We start from the raw sequence: 12,952 nt of genomic DNA, 5'->3' as shown, positions 1-12,952 counted from the left end.
GCCCCATTTTCAGGCCTGAAGCACACCCCCCGCCCCACTAACTCCCTCCCACAGAGGCTCACTGAGCCAGCCCTGACCTGGACAAACCGTGAGAATCACCTGGGGAGCAGGCAGGGCAGCTATAGCCAGGAGGAGGGGGTGTCCCAGGGACCACTGTGCCGACACCTTGATCCTGGACTTCCAGCCTCCAGGATTGTAAGAAATAAATTTCTGTTGTTTGAATCACTCCATCGGTGGTACTTTGTAATGGCAGCCCAGCAAACTCTTTTGGGGTGGGGCAGGTTAAGGGTCCCCTAGAATCCAAAAAGAAACAAGATGTGCCAACCCCCACCCTTTCCCCTACCCCATTACCAACATTATCCATTTAAAAACCTGCACTGCACTGACAGGGATGTTTCAGGAATCCTGTCCACATAATACCCAGGAATATGAAAGATCAAGCCTGTTTGATACAATTTTTTTCAAACCCTACAATCAGAAATTTAAAAAGAAGCAAAATGGACACAAAACAGGAAAAAATGCAGTGAAGGCTGCTTGAAGTCAGGAAAAAAAAATTGAAGATGAAGACAAAATCATATCAGAAATTATTTATAAATGATAAGGTGGCCAGGAGTGACCAGAATCAAATTAATATTTTAAAAGTACAGTGAAGAAAGGAGAGAGAATGAAAACCATCCCAGATGGTTTCTGTATATTTAGTATATTCATAAGATTGTGGAACCTTTATGACTAATTCCAGAACATTTTCATTACCCCAAAAGGAAATTCTGTGCCCATTATTAGCAGCCATTTCTCATTTTTCAGTCTCTGGCAACCACTGATCTACTGTCTCTAGGGATTTGCCTATTCTGAACATGTCATATGAACAACATCATGCAACATGCAGTCTTCTGTGTTTTTTTCATTAAGCATAATATTTTCAAGGTCCATCCATGTTGTAACATGTACTTTATCCTTTTTATGGCTAAATAATATTCCATCATATGACTATGCCATATTTGATTTACCCATGCATCCGTTGATGGACGTGTGAATTGTTTCCACTTTTTAACTATGACAAATATTGTTGCTATGAACACTTGTGTACAAATTCTTGTGTGCACATATGTTTTCATCTTTCTTGGGTATATCCTTAGTAGAATTACTGGGTCTTGTGCTAAGTTTATGGTAAATTTTTTTGAGGAACTGCCAAAATGTTTTCCAAAGCAGCTGCACCATTTTACGTTCCCACTAGCAATGTATGAGTGTTCCCATTTCTCTACATCATCTCAACACTTACTGATTTCCTTTAAAAAATTTATTATAGCCATGTCATTGGGGGAAAATCAGTTCGGAGACACAGGGAAGTCAGAGTACAAGGTGAGGAAGGAATTTATTAAAGCGAGAGTGTCAGGGAATGACAGAACAGAGTGATAAAAGAAGTTCATTAAACTGCTACTCAGCATTGGGCACATCCCCTGCTAACTCCTTAAGCCAGTGTCACCTGGCATCCAGTGCCTGCTTGGATCTGCACAGCACAGGAACTGAGTTCCTACCGCCCCAGGATTTAGGGGAGCTGCACAGCACTGGGTGGAGTGAGACTATGTTCTGCAAACTTCCCAGAGGCAGAGAAAGGAGACTTTCAGGCAGGTTACTAAAGAGCGTGACCGGAAGCTACAGTTCCCTCCCGGGTCACCAGGCGATGGTAATTTGCAAGCCCACAAATGAGCTCTCAGCAGCCCCTCCCTACTTATCTAAAATAGGACAGAGGGAATGAAGGTTTGAGCTGAAATCTGGAGGATTAGAATGAAAAAGCAAAATAACAAAGACACTTACCACTGGAAAAGTGCAGAGACAAAACGTTGTAAGTTGAGCAGTGAGAAATTTATTTAGGGCAAAGAGGTGCACACTCGGAGAAAGGGGAGTGTGGGCTCCCTCAGACAAGATGCGCCCTAAACAGTTTAGGGTCTGGAGTTTTATAGGTGGCTGAGGATTTTTAAAGGGCTAGGGGTGTGGACTTGTTAAGTGCTTCCAGAATGTTCATCCTTGATGGGTCATTAAGTCTCTTCTCTTATTTTTCCTCCAGGTAATTCTGCAAAATTAACATAAGAAATTTACTGCTGATTTCTTCCCAGAATAGCAGCTTCCTGGTCTGGGAGCATATCAAATAAGACCACCTGCCCTGCCCCCAGGGTGGGTCAATTATTGTTTGTTTGCTAAACAGTATGTTAAGAATCTTACTTCTTAACTTCCTGGACTTTTTAAAATGCAATTTTAGCCTTAAGGTGAAATTGTCCTGTCTTTATTCTGCTGTTTATAGCTTTTAGCAGGCTAAAGTAAATTTTACAATGGCATGATCTAATTGACACAAAGAAGACATGGGTTATGCTGAGATACTTCTCTTTATCTGGGGAATATTCAAACATTCAAGGCCAAGTTGATCCTGGCCTTTTGAGCTTTAACTGATTAACTCATTAACTCTGAGTCTTTTCTGGCCTTCTTGTTTTAGCTGGTTAACTCTGTGTCCTTTCTAATGGGCTTTACTAATCTTATTCTCTTTCCACCCAGCTCATATCTATTTTCCTGCCTAACATTGTTAGTGTATAAAGTGCCTGTCTCTATTTCGGGGTATAAAGTGTCTATCTCTACTGAACCACTTATTCTTTTTAACTTCTTGACTTCACTCTCTGTCCCTTTCTTCAGTGTGTTTTTAAATTTTTCATTTGAATCTATTCACTCCTGGGCACCATATAATTTTTCTCACTGTGGCTTGGATTTGTATTTTCCTAATGACGAATGATGTTGAACATCTTTTTATGTGCTTTTTGGGCATTTGCATATTTTTTTTGGAGAAATATCTGTTCAAGTCCTTTGCCCATTAAAAAAAGTTGGGTTACTTATATTTTTATTGTTGAATTATAAGAGTAATTTATAGATTCAGTGTGTTTATCAGATATTTTCAAACATAGTTTGTTCATTTTCTTGATAATGTTCTGTGCTGCACAGCATTTCTTAATTTTGATGAACTCTAACTTTTCTAGTTTTTCTTCAGTTACTTATGCTTTAGGTGTCCTATCTTGCCTAATCTATAAGAGACAACAAATGTGGTGGGACATTTTTCAATGGTCTTATCTGAGGAAGGGGTATATGGGAGTTGTCTGACTTACTTTTGAAAACATCCCGTAAATTGGAAAATAGTTCAAAATAAAAAGCAACTGGGCCTTGGTACACTGGGAGGGTGGGTGTCACCTGGTGTGATGTGTCCTTTGTGGGCACTGGTCCACGCAGGCCCTACAGCCACCCTGGCAGCAGAGCTGGCCTTATGCCCACCTCACAGTGGAACCAATTGAAATACTGCCTTCCGGTGTGACCCTAGGCAGGGACCTTTATCTCTCCAGGTTTCTGTTTTCACATTTGTAAAATACGGAGAGGGGCCAGAGGTCCTGTTTTCCGGGGAGAGAGTGAGATGACTGGAGGGGCGGGAGGGGACAAGGGGAGAACAAAGAGAGGCTGTCCCAGACAGAGCAGCTTTGCATTTCTCTTACTCACTGCAGTCCGGGCCTTCTCTTTCTTGCTCAGGCAGAAGCAAGCAAGACCTCCCCCTAACTTCTAAGGTTCAGATAAGCCCTCGGTTGCCCAGGCAATCACCTATTGATACGGAGATGAAGGCTATCCACCCCTGAGGAACACCTGTTGATATGCAGATGCACTAAAGCCAGGCGAGATTTTCTGGAAATATTTCAATTTTTTTTTGTTATGGAAAAGATTCTGCTGGTAAAACAAAGCAAAACAAACCTAGGGTGAAACTCTTGCCCCATGTGCCTTCACGGGCTCTTCTGCCCATAAAGTCCTGGTTCTTTGGGGCTGAGCATACCTGGGATCCGTTGTAAGGAAGAGCAGCACCTAGACTCCACCCTGCCCTTAGCTCTTGGCCCATGAGGCTTCCTTTACCCAGGGAGTGGAGCCCTGTCCCGGGGAAGAAGGTGGTATACAGCATGGCGCTCCGTCTCCCGTGAGCTGAGTGTCTATGGGAAAAGCAGACTTCATTCTGATCTGAGGCTAGAACAGAAGGGCCCCAAGAGGGAAGGAGAAATTAAGCCATGTGGCTACAGAGGATTTAGAGGATGCCCACTTGCAAAAGGAGCCACCCAGGGACATGGGCCAACCATATGCTGAACGAGTTAGTTTAATAAATGCTTGATGAAGAAATCGGGACATCCTCCAGGGAAAGATTCCATAGATTTTCCTGTAGGATGGGATGGAGGCTCCAGGTCCCTTCCCCTAAGAATCTGCTGTCAGAATCGTGTGGCGTAGAAAGGGCAGCAAAAAAGCAGCCAAGATTTCTGAGAGCTCAGTATCTGCCAGGCGCTGCCCCAAGCACTGTATGTGGGGCATACACAAAAGACCATACTTTAAGCCTCACAAACGACCATATTGTTCCCATTTTACAGGGTGAGGAAACTGTGGCACAGAGTTTCTGGGACCAGCCCAAGGCGGCACACGGAGACTGAGGCCTGGGAGAGGAGGACATGCAGCTTCCACAGAGCAGGGAGCTCAATGTGGGAGGCGGGGCTGGCATCAGTTCCTCTGGAGAGACTGCGCTCTTTCCCCGGTGTGGGTAAAATTGTAATATTTCCAGAAAATCTCGCCTGGCTTTAGTGCATCTGCATATCAACAGGTGTTCCTCAGGGGTGGATAGCCTTCATCTCCGTATCAATAGGTGATTGCCTGGGCAACCGAGGGCTTATCTGAACCTTAGAAGTTAGGGGGAGGTCTTGCTTGCTTCTGCCTGAGCAAGAAAGAGAAGGCCCGGACTGCAGTTTATAAGCAATAAACAGGTTTTAAACTTTATTTCTCCCTTTGACTATTTCAGTTTTAGAGGTATTTGCCCCCAGACCCCCAGATTCTCTTTCCCTGGAGTTACACCCTGATACCTCAGAAGGGATGGGGGCAGGGGAGCCGACCTGGATGGGCAGGCTTTGGACCTTCTGAGTCCTCTGTCTCTCCCCACAGAGCAGGAGGCCCTGTAGGATGTGGATTCTGGTGTGTGCCTCTTGTCCTTCCTCATGCAACCCACCTGCTGATCCATGCATGCTGTTTGGACTTGAAGAAAACTGGGCTTCTGACTTTCTCTCCAGCTCCAGCAGCCTTTTGGAAAGTTACTGAACACATTTTCTCCTTTCTGTCTGACCACAGGGAATTAACTCTCACTACAAAAGGAGAGAGTTAAATTAGATAGCGTCCAGCACTTTCATCTTCAAAGGATCTAGAACTTGGGCTGTTACCACCTTATCCTCAAGCAACATTTCTAAGAAAAATGTGTGCATGTTCTTCTGGGGACTGTGTCAATTAAAAATCTTTGGGATGGAAGTGATAGAAATCTAGCTTAAATTGGTCTAGGCAAAACAAACAAACAAACAAAAGTTGGGGAGGGAACTTACTGGGTCACATAACTGAGAAAGCCAAAGTAGATTGACTTCAGGCATTGCTGGGTCCAGGAGCCCTAGTGATGTCACCAGGATGTCAGCTATGGGGACAATACGACTACAATCACATCTGGCAGTGGTGTGAAGGATAAGGCGACTCTTTCAGAATTCGTTTTTCTTTATGAAGTTGTAACTCTAGGGGAAAAATCCTGGGGCAAAATACCTTTGAAACCGAAATCAGTCAAAGGGAGAAATAAAGTGGGAGAAACCCAGTTATTGCTTACAAGCAGTCGACCACTTCTGCTCTCCTGTGCCTCACGACCCAGCTGCAGAGAAAAGGGATCCCACCCAACCTCTCCCATCTAGATATGCACTCAGCTCATCCTCTAATTAGCTATTGATATGGAGATGAACTACTTCTCTCCACCCCTTGAAAACACCTATTGATATGGAGATGCACTAAGCCAGGTGAGAGATTCTGGAAATATCTCAATTTTACCCACAGAGGCAAAGTGAATTGAATCCTTACAGCAATAAAGAGGTGGGTGGGGAAAGGGAGAGAGGAGACCATCACCTTCTACCACACTTAGGGGCTTCAGATATCACTGCTGAGGCTGGACATGGAGTGAGAAGGGTTTGTAGCTATTTTCTACCGAGCTGCCAAGCTCAGACCTCCCTCTGATAACCATCAGTCTAGAGATTTTCACTTCAAGGGCAGAGAAAATCTACACACTTAAGCTGGTTTCCAAAGTACCCCCGACACACACACACACACACACACACACAAAACATACACACACACATGCCCACATACCTGCCTCAGCTGTGAAGGCTCTGATGGCCCCTCTGCAGATGGTTTCTAGCTTTTGGAGGAAGTCATATGGGTCACAGAAGATCATACTTAGGCTGGTTTCTACTGGGAGGTGGGGGCTGGTAAGCAGACCTAACCATGAACTAGGGGCAGCTGACTATTTCAGGGTTTTTTTTGCCTCACAGTGAGGCAGCAGTGGGCAGACTCCCTGGCCAGTGCTCCTGCTCCCTTCCTTTCCTTTCCCTAGGTGCCCAGTGCTCTCATGCCGCCCCCATGGTGGCCCAGGGCTGGGCTAGCGGTCAGGGTGAGAGGGGGAGCTACAGAGAAGCAGCTCGGTACACCTGCAGCTGAGTCATGCTCCCTGACTGGCCTACCTGCCCCACACCTGTTCTTTCCTGCATCTCTTCCCTTTTGCCATGAGCCCAAGTGCTATAGACCCAATGCTTCTGTCCCCCCAAGAATTCGTATGCTGAAACTTATTCCCCCAGTGTGATTGCATCAGGAGGTGGGGGGCCTCTGGGTGGTGATTAGGTCATGAGGGTGGGGCCCTCCTGAATGGGATTAGTGCCTTTATAAGAGAGGCTCTGGAGAGCTTTCTTGTCCCTTCTGTGAGGTTACAAAGAAAAGACAGCTGCTTATGGACCAAGAAGTGTGCTCTCACCAGACACCCAATCAGCTAGCACCTTGACCTTGGACTTCACAGCCTCCAGAACTGTGAGAAAACACACTTCTGTTGTTCCTAAGCCACCCAGTCTACAGCATTTTGTTATAGCAGCCTGTGTTCAGCAGGGGTGGGAGCTCATCAGTTAACAAACCCCCAGCTCTTCCCAGAATGCCCTCCTCACCTGCCTGCTCCTGGCTAACTCATTCTTCTCCTTCAAAGCCTTAGCCCAGGACCACCTTCTCCAGGAAGCCCTCCCACCCGCCACGTTCAGTGTTCCTGCAGTTCTCACAGGGCGATTAGGACTCTCTGCTGTGTCATCCTGGTGGGGTTGCAATCGCATCTATCTTTTTCCCTGTGCTGTAAGCTCCCCAGAGATGGGTTTGCCATGTCCACTCTGTACGCCCACCTCCTAGCAGAAAGCTTATTTTTACCTCACAGTCCCATTCCAACCCTGTGTGGTAGCGAGGAGAAAACACATAGAAATATGAAGTAATTTGTCCTAGGTCACACAGCAGCAAGAGGTGAGGTGGTACTGAATCCCGGCAATCTGTCTCCAGACCACTGTGACCCCAGGCCTTCAATGAAGGCTTGTTGAATGGATTAGGCCTTTTTTCTTTCTCTGTAACCAGCACCTAGCACCTAGGGCTTGACACAGGTAAGAACCAACATGGCGACAAAACCACTCCTACTGAGGACTTACTAAGTGCCAGGCACTGTGCTCAGCAGTTCACATATACTTGATTAATTTCACCTTGCTACTGAAACAAATTATAATGAATTTAGTGACTTAAAATAACACAAATTAATTTTCTTACAGTTCTGGAGGTCAGAAGTGTGAAGTAAGTTTCAATGGGCTACAATCAAGGTGTCAGCAGCCAGGCCTATGTTCCTTCTGGAGGGTCTAGGGAAGAATCCATTTGTTTGCCTTTTCCAGCTTGTAGAGGCCACCTGCATTCTTTGGCTCATGGCCCCTTTCTCCATCTTCAAATATGCCAGCAGGGTGGCATTTACTCCCCTCTCTGACCTCTGTTTCCACTCTTCCATTTTCTATCTCTGACCCTGATCCTTCCCTCTTACAAGAACCCTTGTGATTACATTTGGTCTTCGTGGATAATTGCATATGCAAACCCCTTTTTCCATGTAAAGTAACGTATTCACAGGTTCTGTGGATTAATTAAAACATGGACATCTTTGGACATCTCATTTAAGATTTGTGCCATAATGCTGTAACACAGCTGTAACATAGCTTCATTTAATGGGAGTGGAAAATGCATAGCTTACATTTAGCACCCAATGAATATTTGTGGGGATAATCTGTTGTAAAATCTGATTGATAATATATTGTTTTTCACTGGACAGAAGGCCCTGGAGGTTGTATCTAGTCCTGTGTCTTCTCTGAAGTCTTCTCCACAGTCCCCTCTGCTGGGGCAGATAAAGCCGCTGTCAGAGTGCTTAGCACTGAATTGTTTCCCCTAGAGTGGCTCTGACTCCTAGGACAATAATCTCTTTTGGTGCAAGGACCAACTCTCACATGTATTTCTAAATCTTTGACTCTTTCCATGCTGTTACAGGCTTTTATAGACATCATTTTCTCCCTTTTAATCCTTGCAATGAGGGAGCATATGTCCATTTTGCAGAAGAGCAAAGTGAGTCTCAGGTTAGATGCAAGTGAGTTCCTGATAGCTGGTGGCTGATGGATTCTGTCTTGCTCCTAGCCCTTCACCTCTGACACCCAACACAAGGGTCTCTCTCTACGCCCCTGGTAGCCCCCGACCATCTAACTCAATTCTGCATTTGATTGGATTTTTTTGTCTGTCTCACTGCCACTCAATCTTTGGATATTCTTCCTGTGGGGTGCACATGCACATGCACATATACACACTGCCCAGCCCCCAGAATCTCCCAGGGCTGGCATTTTTACACAGCTCTTACCCTTCCTCCACCTTCATCTGCAAAATGGTCATCTTAGCCACACTTCTCCTTGCACACATAACCACCACACTTACACATCCCTCACAGCACAGCAACCTGGACCTTCAGGGATGACAATGGATTGATTTAACTTTTCTCTTAGTAGAAACACCTTGCAGTCACCCTGGCAGTGATTAAGAGCTTCAGGTCTGAAATTCAGGCTTTACCACCTGTCAATTGTATGACCTTAAGAAAGTGGATTAATTCCTCTGAGCCCAATTTCCTTATCTGAAAAATGAGAAATGATAACAATATTTTTCTCACTCTGTACCTGGCAGATGCTATTTTTAAGGTAAGATTTGCTGAGACGTCATAGCTTCTGCCCTTTACTGTCCTTTTGACCATTTCTGTCATAACCCATCTTCCTTCCTGGACAACCGCACTTTTCTCATCCTGCTGCTTGTCGACACAAATTATCTGGCATAGGTGGTGACATCTGTCATGTACTCTTGGGGGTTGAGGGGTGGAATTTAGTCTGCATCTCTTCATCGGGCCATTTTCCTTTGGAGCCTCCAGACCGTCTACTATGGGAATCAGGTCGCGATGATGGGATGAAGGAGACACAGGGGAGGGGTGATCCTCACACCTCGTGCCTCACCAAATAGATTAAATCTTCCAGTCATATGTCGGCTTGGTGGGGGAGAGGAGGTGTTGGCACCTGGAGGAGATTCGATAGAGGCATTCCTGGATGACTTCATCTCTGGGCCTATGCCTCTCAAAATTCCAGCCAAATCAGCTCTACCCTTTAAGGGACGGAAGCAGGGTTAGCATTCCACAAGTTCCTTGTCATACCCAGGCTTTTAATCCGATGACATGGGAGAATCGGCATCCTAGTGCAGAGGTTGAGAGAGGATGGGGAGGGGTCTCAGATGTCCCTGTCCCACGCTTGTCTTTCTGGCCCCATCTGAGTGCAGGACAGCAAGACCTCTTGGGGTTGAGTTTGCTCAGAGCTATCAGGACCACGGACAGCGGCCGGGGCGCGCAGGAGGCCGGCCGGCCACCCGGCAGCGCGCACGAAGCCAGGCGGATGCAGAGTAAGAGCGGGTGAAGGGAGGGAAGACGCGCTGTGGCGGTGGTGGGGTTTTGGCTGGGGCTGTTCTCGCTCTGAGTCACCCGTGCGCCCCGCACTTGCGTCGGGCTCGGGACGCTGGAGTTCTCCCTGCCCCTCTCTAGGAATAGTTGCGGGTGGCGAGGAAAGGGCAACGCGCCACTCTTAAGATCGTGAGATTTTTGCGGGAAGGGAGGAAGCGGGAGGCGAGGCACGTGTTGGTGTCCCCCGCGCGCTCCCGCCCCCCTCCAGACCCATTTCTATACAAGGCCTGCTCTCCCCAGCCTCCGCCCCCAGGGAGCACCCGTCCCGGACGCGGAGGGGTGCATTCCCCCCGCCTGAGCTCAGCGGGCCGGAATGCGACCGATAAATGAGAGATAACCCCAGAGGGCAGGGCCTGCAGGGCTCCCAGGGCAGGGATAAAAGGCCGCGATTGCCCGAGGATCCCAGAGAGCGCCCGTGGACCGCGAGGACGTGAGACCGGAGCCCCGACACAGACACAGCGCAGCAGCAGCCGCGGCCACAACCACTGTCCACTTCTTCGGTGACATGGACCCCCAGACCGTGCTGCCCCGGGCGCTGCTGCTGTTCTTGTTCTTGCACCTGTCGCCGCTGGGCGGTCGCTCCTCCCCTCTGCGTGGCCCCAGCACCACCTCGGATCTGTCGGGAATGCAGGTGAGCGCTGGGGCCCTGCGTAAAGGCAGCTGCGGGGCAGCAGCAATTAAAGGGTCCCCACCTACTGGCCCAAGTGGTCTCCACCCTCACTTGGGAATTAGTGATACGGGAATCAGAAGGCAGAGAGATGAGGCGCCAGGACCGTACCCAAGGTGGCCGGTTCACTTGGGACACTGAGGATGGTTGGGCCCAGGTGTGGGTTCCTGAGGCTCGGGCTGCCCCCATCCATCACAGGAGCTGCTGGACGGTCTGCGGGACACAGTTTCGGAGCTGCAGGCAGAGCGGATGGCCCTGGAGCTGCCCCAGCAGGTCCGAGTCCTGGAAGAAGCCTGGGGGGCCACTGAGGCAGCCTCCTCGGGGGTCTCTGGGCCCCCAGACAGCACTCTCCAGGCCCTGCGAGGACTACGCAGTCCCAAGATGATGCGCAACTCAGGCTGCTTTGGGCGGAGGCTGGACAGGATAGGCTCCCTAAGCGGCCTGGGCTGCAATGGTGAGCCCCCTTCCTGCCACCCTGGCCACACCCAGCCCCATTCTTGTGGATCCCCCCATTAGAGTCACTTCTGGGCTTGTTGTCCTGGGGACCACAGTCTTGAGGAACGGACCCTTGAACATCACACCCTCTTGCTGACAGTCCTTAGGGCCAAGGAGTGCCTTTCTGGAAATACTAAGTGTGGGTACGATAGATCACCATGCCCACGAGTCCCCAGCCACCTAATATTCGCATCCTGCCTCTCTTATCAAATGCCTCTCTTATCAAAAGGCACAGAATCGCCTTAGGATAGAACCTGGTCTTTGTCTGGCAGCCCCTCCTTGGAGCAGAGCAGGAAGAGAGCTAACCATTTTTTTCCTGGCTTCCCCTAAACCCTCTAAAGCTGCAAAGGAAGAGGGCAGGATCCCTGGGTGTGGGGCGAGGGGTGGGAGAGCGGGTATAATAATCCCCAGTTTTCAGATGAGGAGACTGCGGTCCAGAGAGATGGACTACTCTAAAGCCTTGGACATCAAGATCAGCTGAGGATGGGGGTGGAGGGCACAGCTGCAGGGATGGCCCGTGATGGGGGGAAGCTCAGGTCTCCCCTCCATCTTCGGCCCTAACACCAACAGCGCCCTCTCTCTTGCCCAACAGTGCTGAGGAAGTATTAAGAAGAAGTCCTGGCCACGGACGTCTGTGTCTGTTTCTTCATCACCTCCGATCCCCTTTGAAGCAATTCCTATTTTTATGTATTTATTTATTTATTTACTTACTTATTTATTTGAATTGTTTTATATAAGATGATTCTTACCTTTGAGCACACATTTTCTGTAGTGAAATAAAGTGTCAACATTACAACTTTTTCTTTTGAAACTGATTTGTCTCTGTGCATTAAAAAACCAAAAACCAAAAAACCAAGCCCTGTGTTTTCTTGAAGGTCCCCAAAGTATCTTCATGGTAGGGTGGGGACACAGCCTCAAGGCTGGTCAAGCAGATTGGGGATGCCTTTCTTTTCTTTAAGGATGTTTCATGCTCTGAAATGTCTGTAAATACCTCAAGCATTTGAGACACTGCAGAAACTGCTTTCCAAAGCCAGCTGGTTTCTCCCTAGGAGTGAAATGGCTCTGATGTACTCATGCAACATGGGGGTATAAGGACATTCTCCCTGGAGATTGTTGTTTTCAGAAGGTCTAAGCTAAAATCTCAGAGACTAGGGGGCAGTGTATGTGTGTGCAAGAGAAAGACACACACACACACACACACACACACACACACACACACACACACTGTCTCGTTGGCATTCCTGAATGGGGTGAGCCCTCCGTCCTGCTCCAAACCTCAGGTGCAATTTCCTGGTGTTCTGCAAAGAGGTCCTTGAAACTCTGAGCTTAATAGCACTTTAATTTCCCAAGCCCACAAGTACTAAAGGATCCGACAAAAGGCCCAGCATTTCAGTGCACCCTCCCCTGAGACCCCATAACTTCACTCCCTCTCTGCCCCAGAGAGAAGCCACTCATTCCAAGGCAGAAAAGGAGACAACCACCCTAATCCTGCTGTGTTGCCTTAATCAGCGGTCATCTGGGTAGGTTCTCTGCCCTCTTCTCTGTGGGACCCCCTTTCAGGGACCCCAGGCCATACTCCTTTGCCTTCAAGTTCCCAGGCCTTGGTTGAAAGTGGGAGCTGTCCAGTGTTTCTGATCCAGGGAAGGCAATCAGCAATCAGCATAGTTTACCTTTTATAAAGGCCTCATTACGTACCAGGCACAGTTCCATTAAATCATATACTTTTCACAACAAATCTCTGAAATAAGAGTTCCTATTATCCCTCATTTTAACGGAAGAGGAAAATGCAACACAGATTTGGTGATAGAACTTGCTCAGGATCACGCAGTTAGTATGGGCAGAGCCAG

At 47.9% G+C, this 12,952-nt stretch overlaps 1 protein-coding gene across 2 annotated transcripts; it reads left to right on the top strand.

The window, feature by feature from the left end:
- Positions 1-9,739: 9,739 nt before the first annotated feature.
- NPPB (natriuretic peptide B) lies at positions 9,740-11,957 on the top strand. 2 transcript variants are annotated; one of them, XM_036925449.2, is made up of 4 exons: positions 9,740-9,885; positions 10,184-10,574; positions 10,809-11,064; positions 11,524-11,957. In XM_036925449.2, the coding sequence occupies exons 2-4, from the start codon at positions 10,449-10,451 to the stop codon at positions 11,559-11,561; spliced, it is 420 nt and encodes a 139-aa protein (XP_036781344.2). In that variant the 5' UTR covers positions 9,740-9,885; positions 10,184-10,448; the 3' UTR covers positions 11,562-11,957. The 2 variants fall into 2 exon arrangements, with proteins under 2 accessions (XP_036781344.2, XP_036781345.2); XM_036925450.2 differs by having other exon boundaries at positions 9,750-9,885; positions 11,698-11,957.
- Positions 11,958-12,952: the final 995 nt, after the last annotated feature.

The sequence above is a fragment of the Manis pentadactyla genome, chromosome 4, assembly GCF_030020395.1.
Source record: "Manis pentadactyla isolate mManPen7 chromosome 4, mManPen7.hap1, whole genome shotgun sequence".
Classification (NCBI taxonomy): domain Eukaryota; kingdom Metazoa; phylum Chordata; class Mammalia; order Pholidota; family Manidae; genus Manis; species Manis pentadactyla.
The sequence above is the reverse complement of the archived record's forward strand: the minus strand, read 5'-3'. Positions and strand labels throughout refer to the sequence as shown.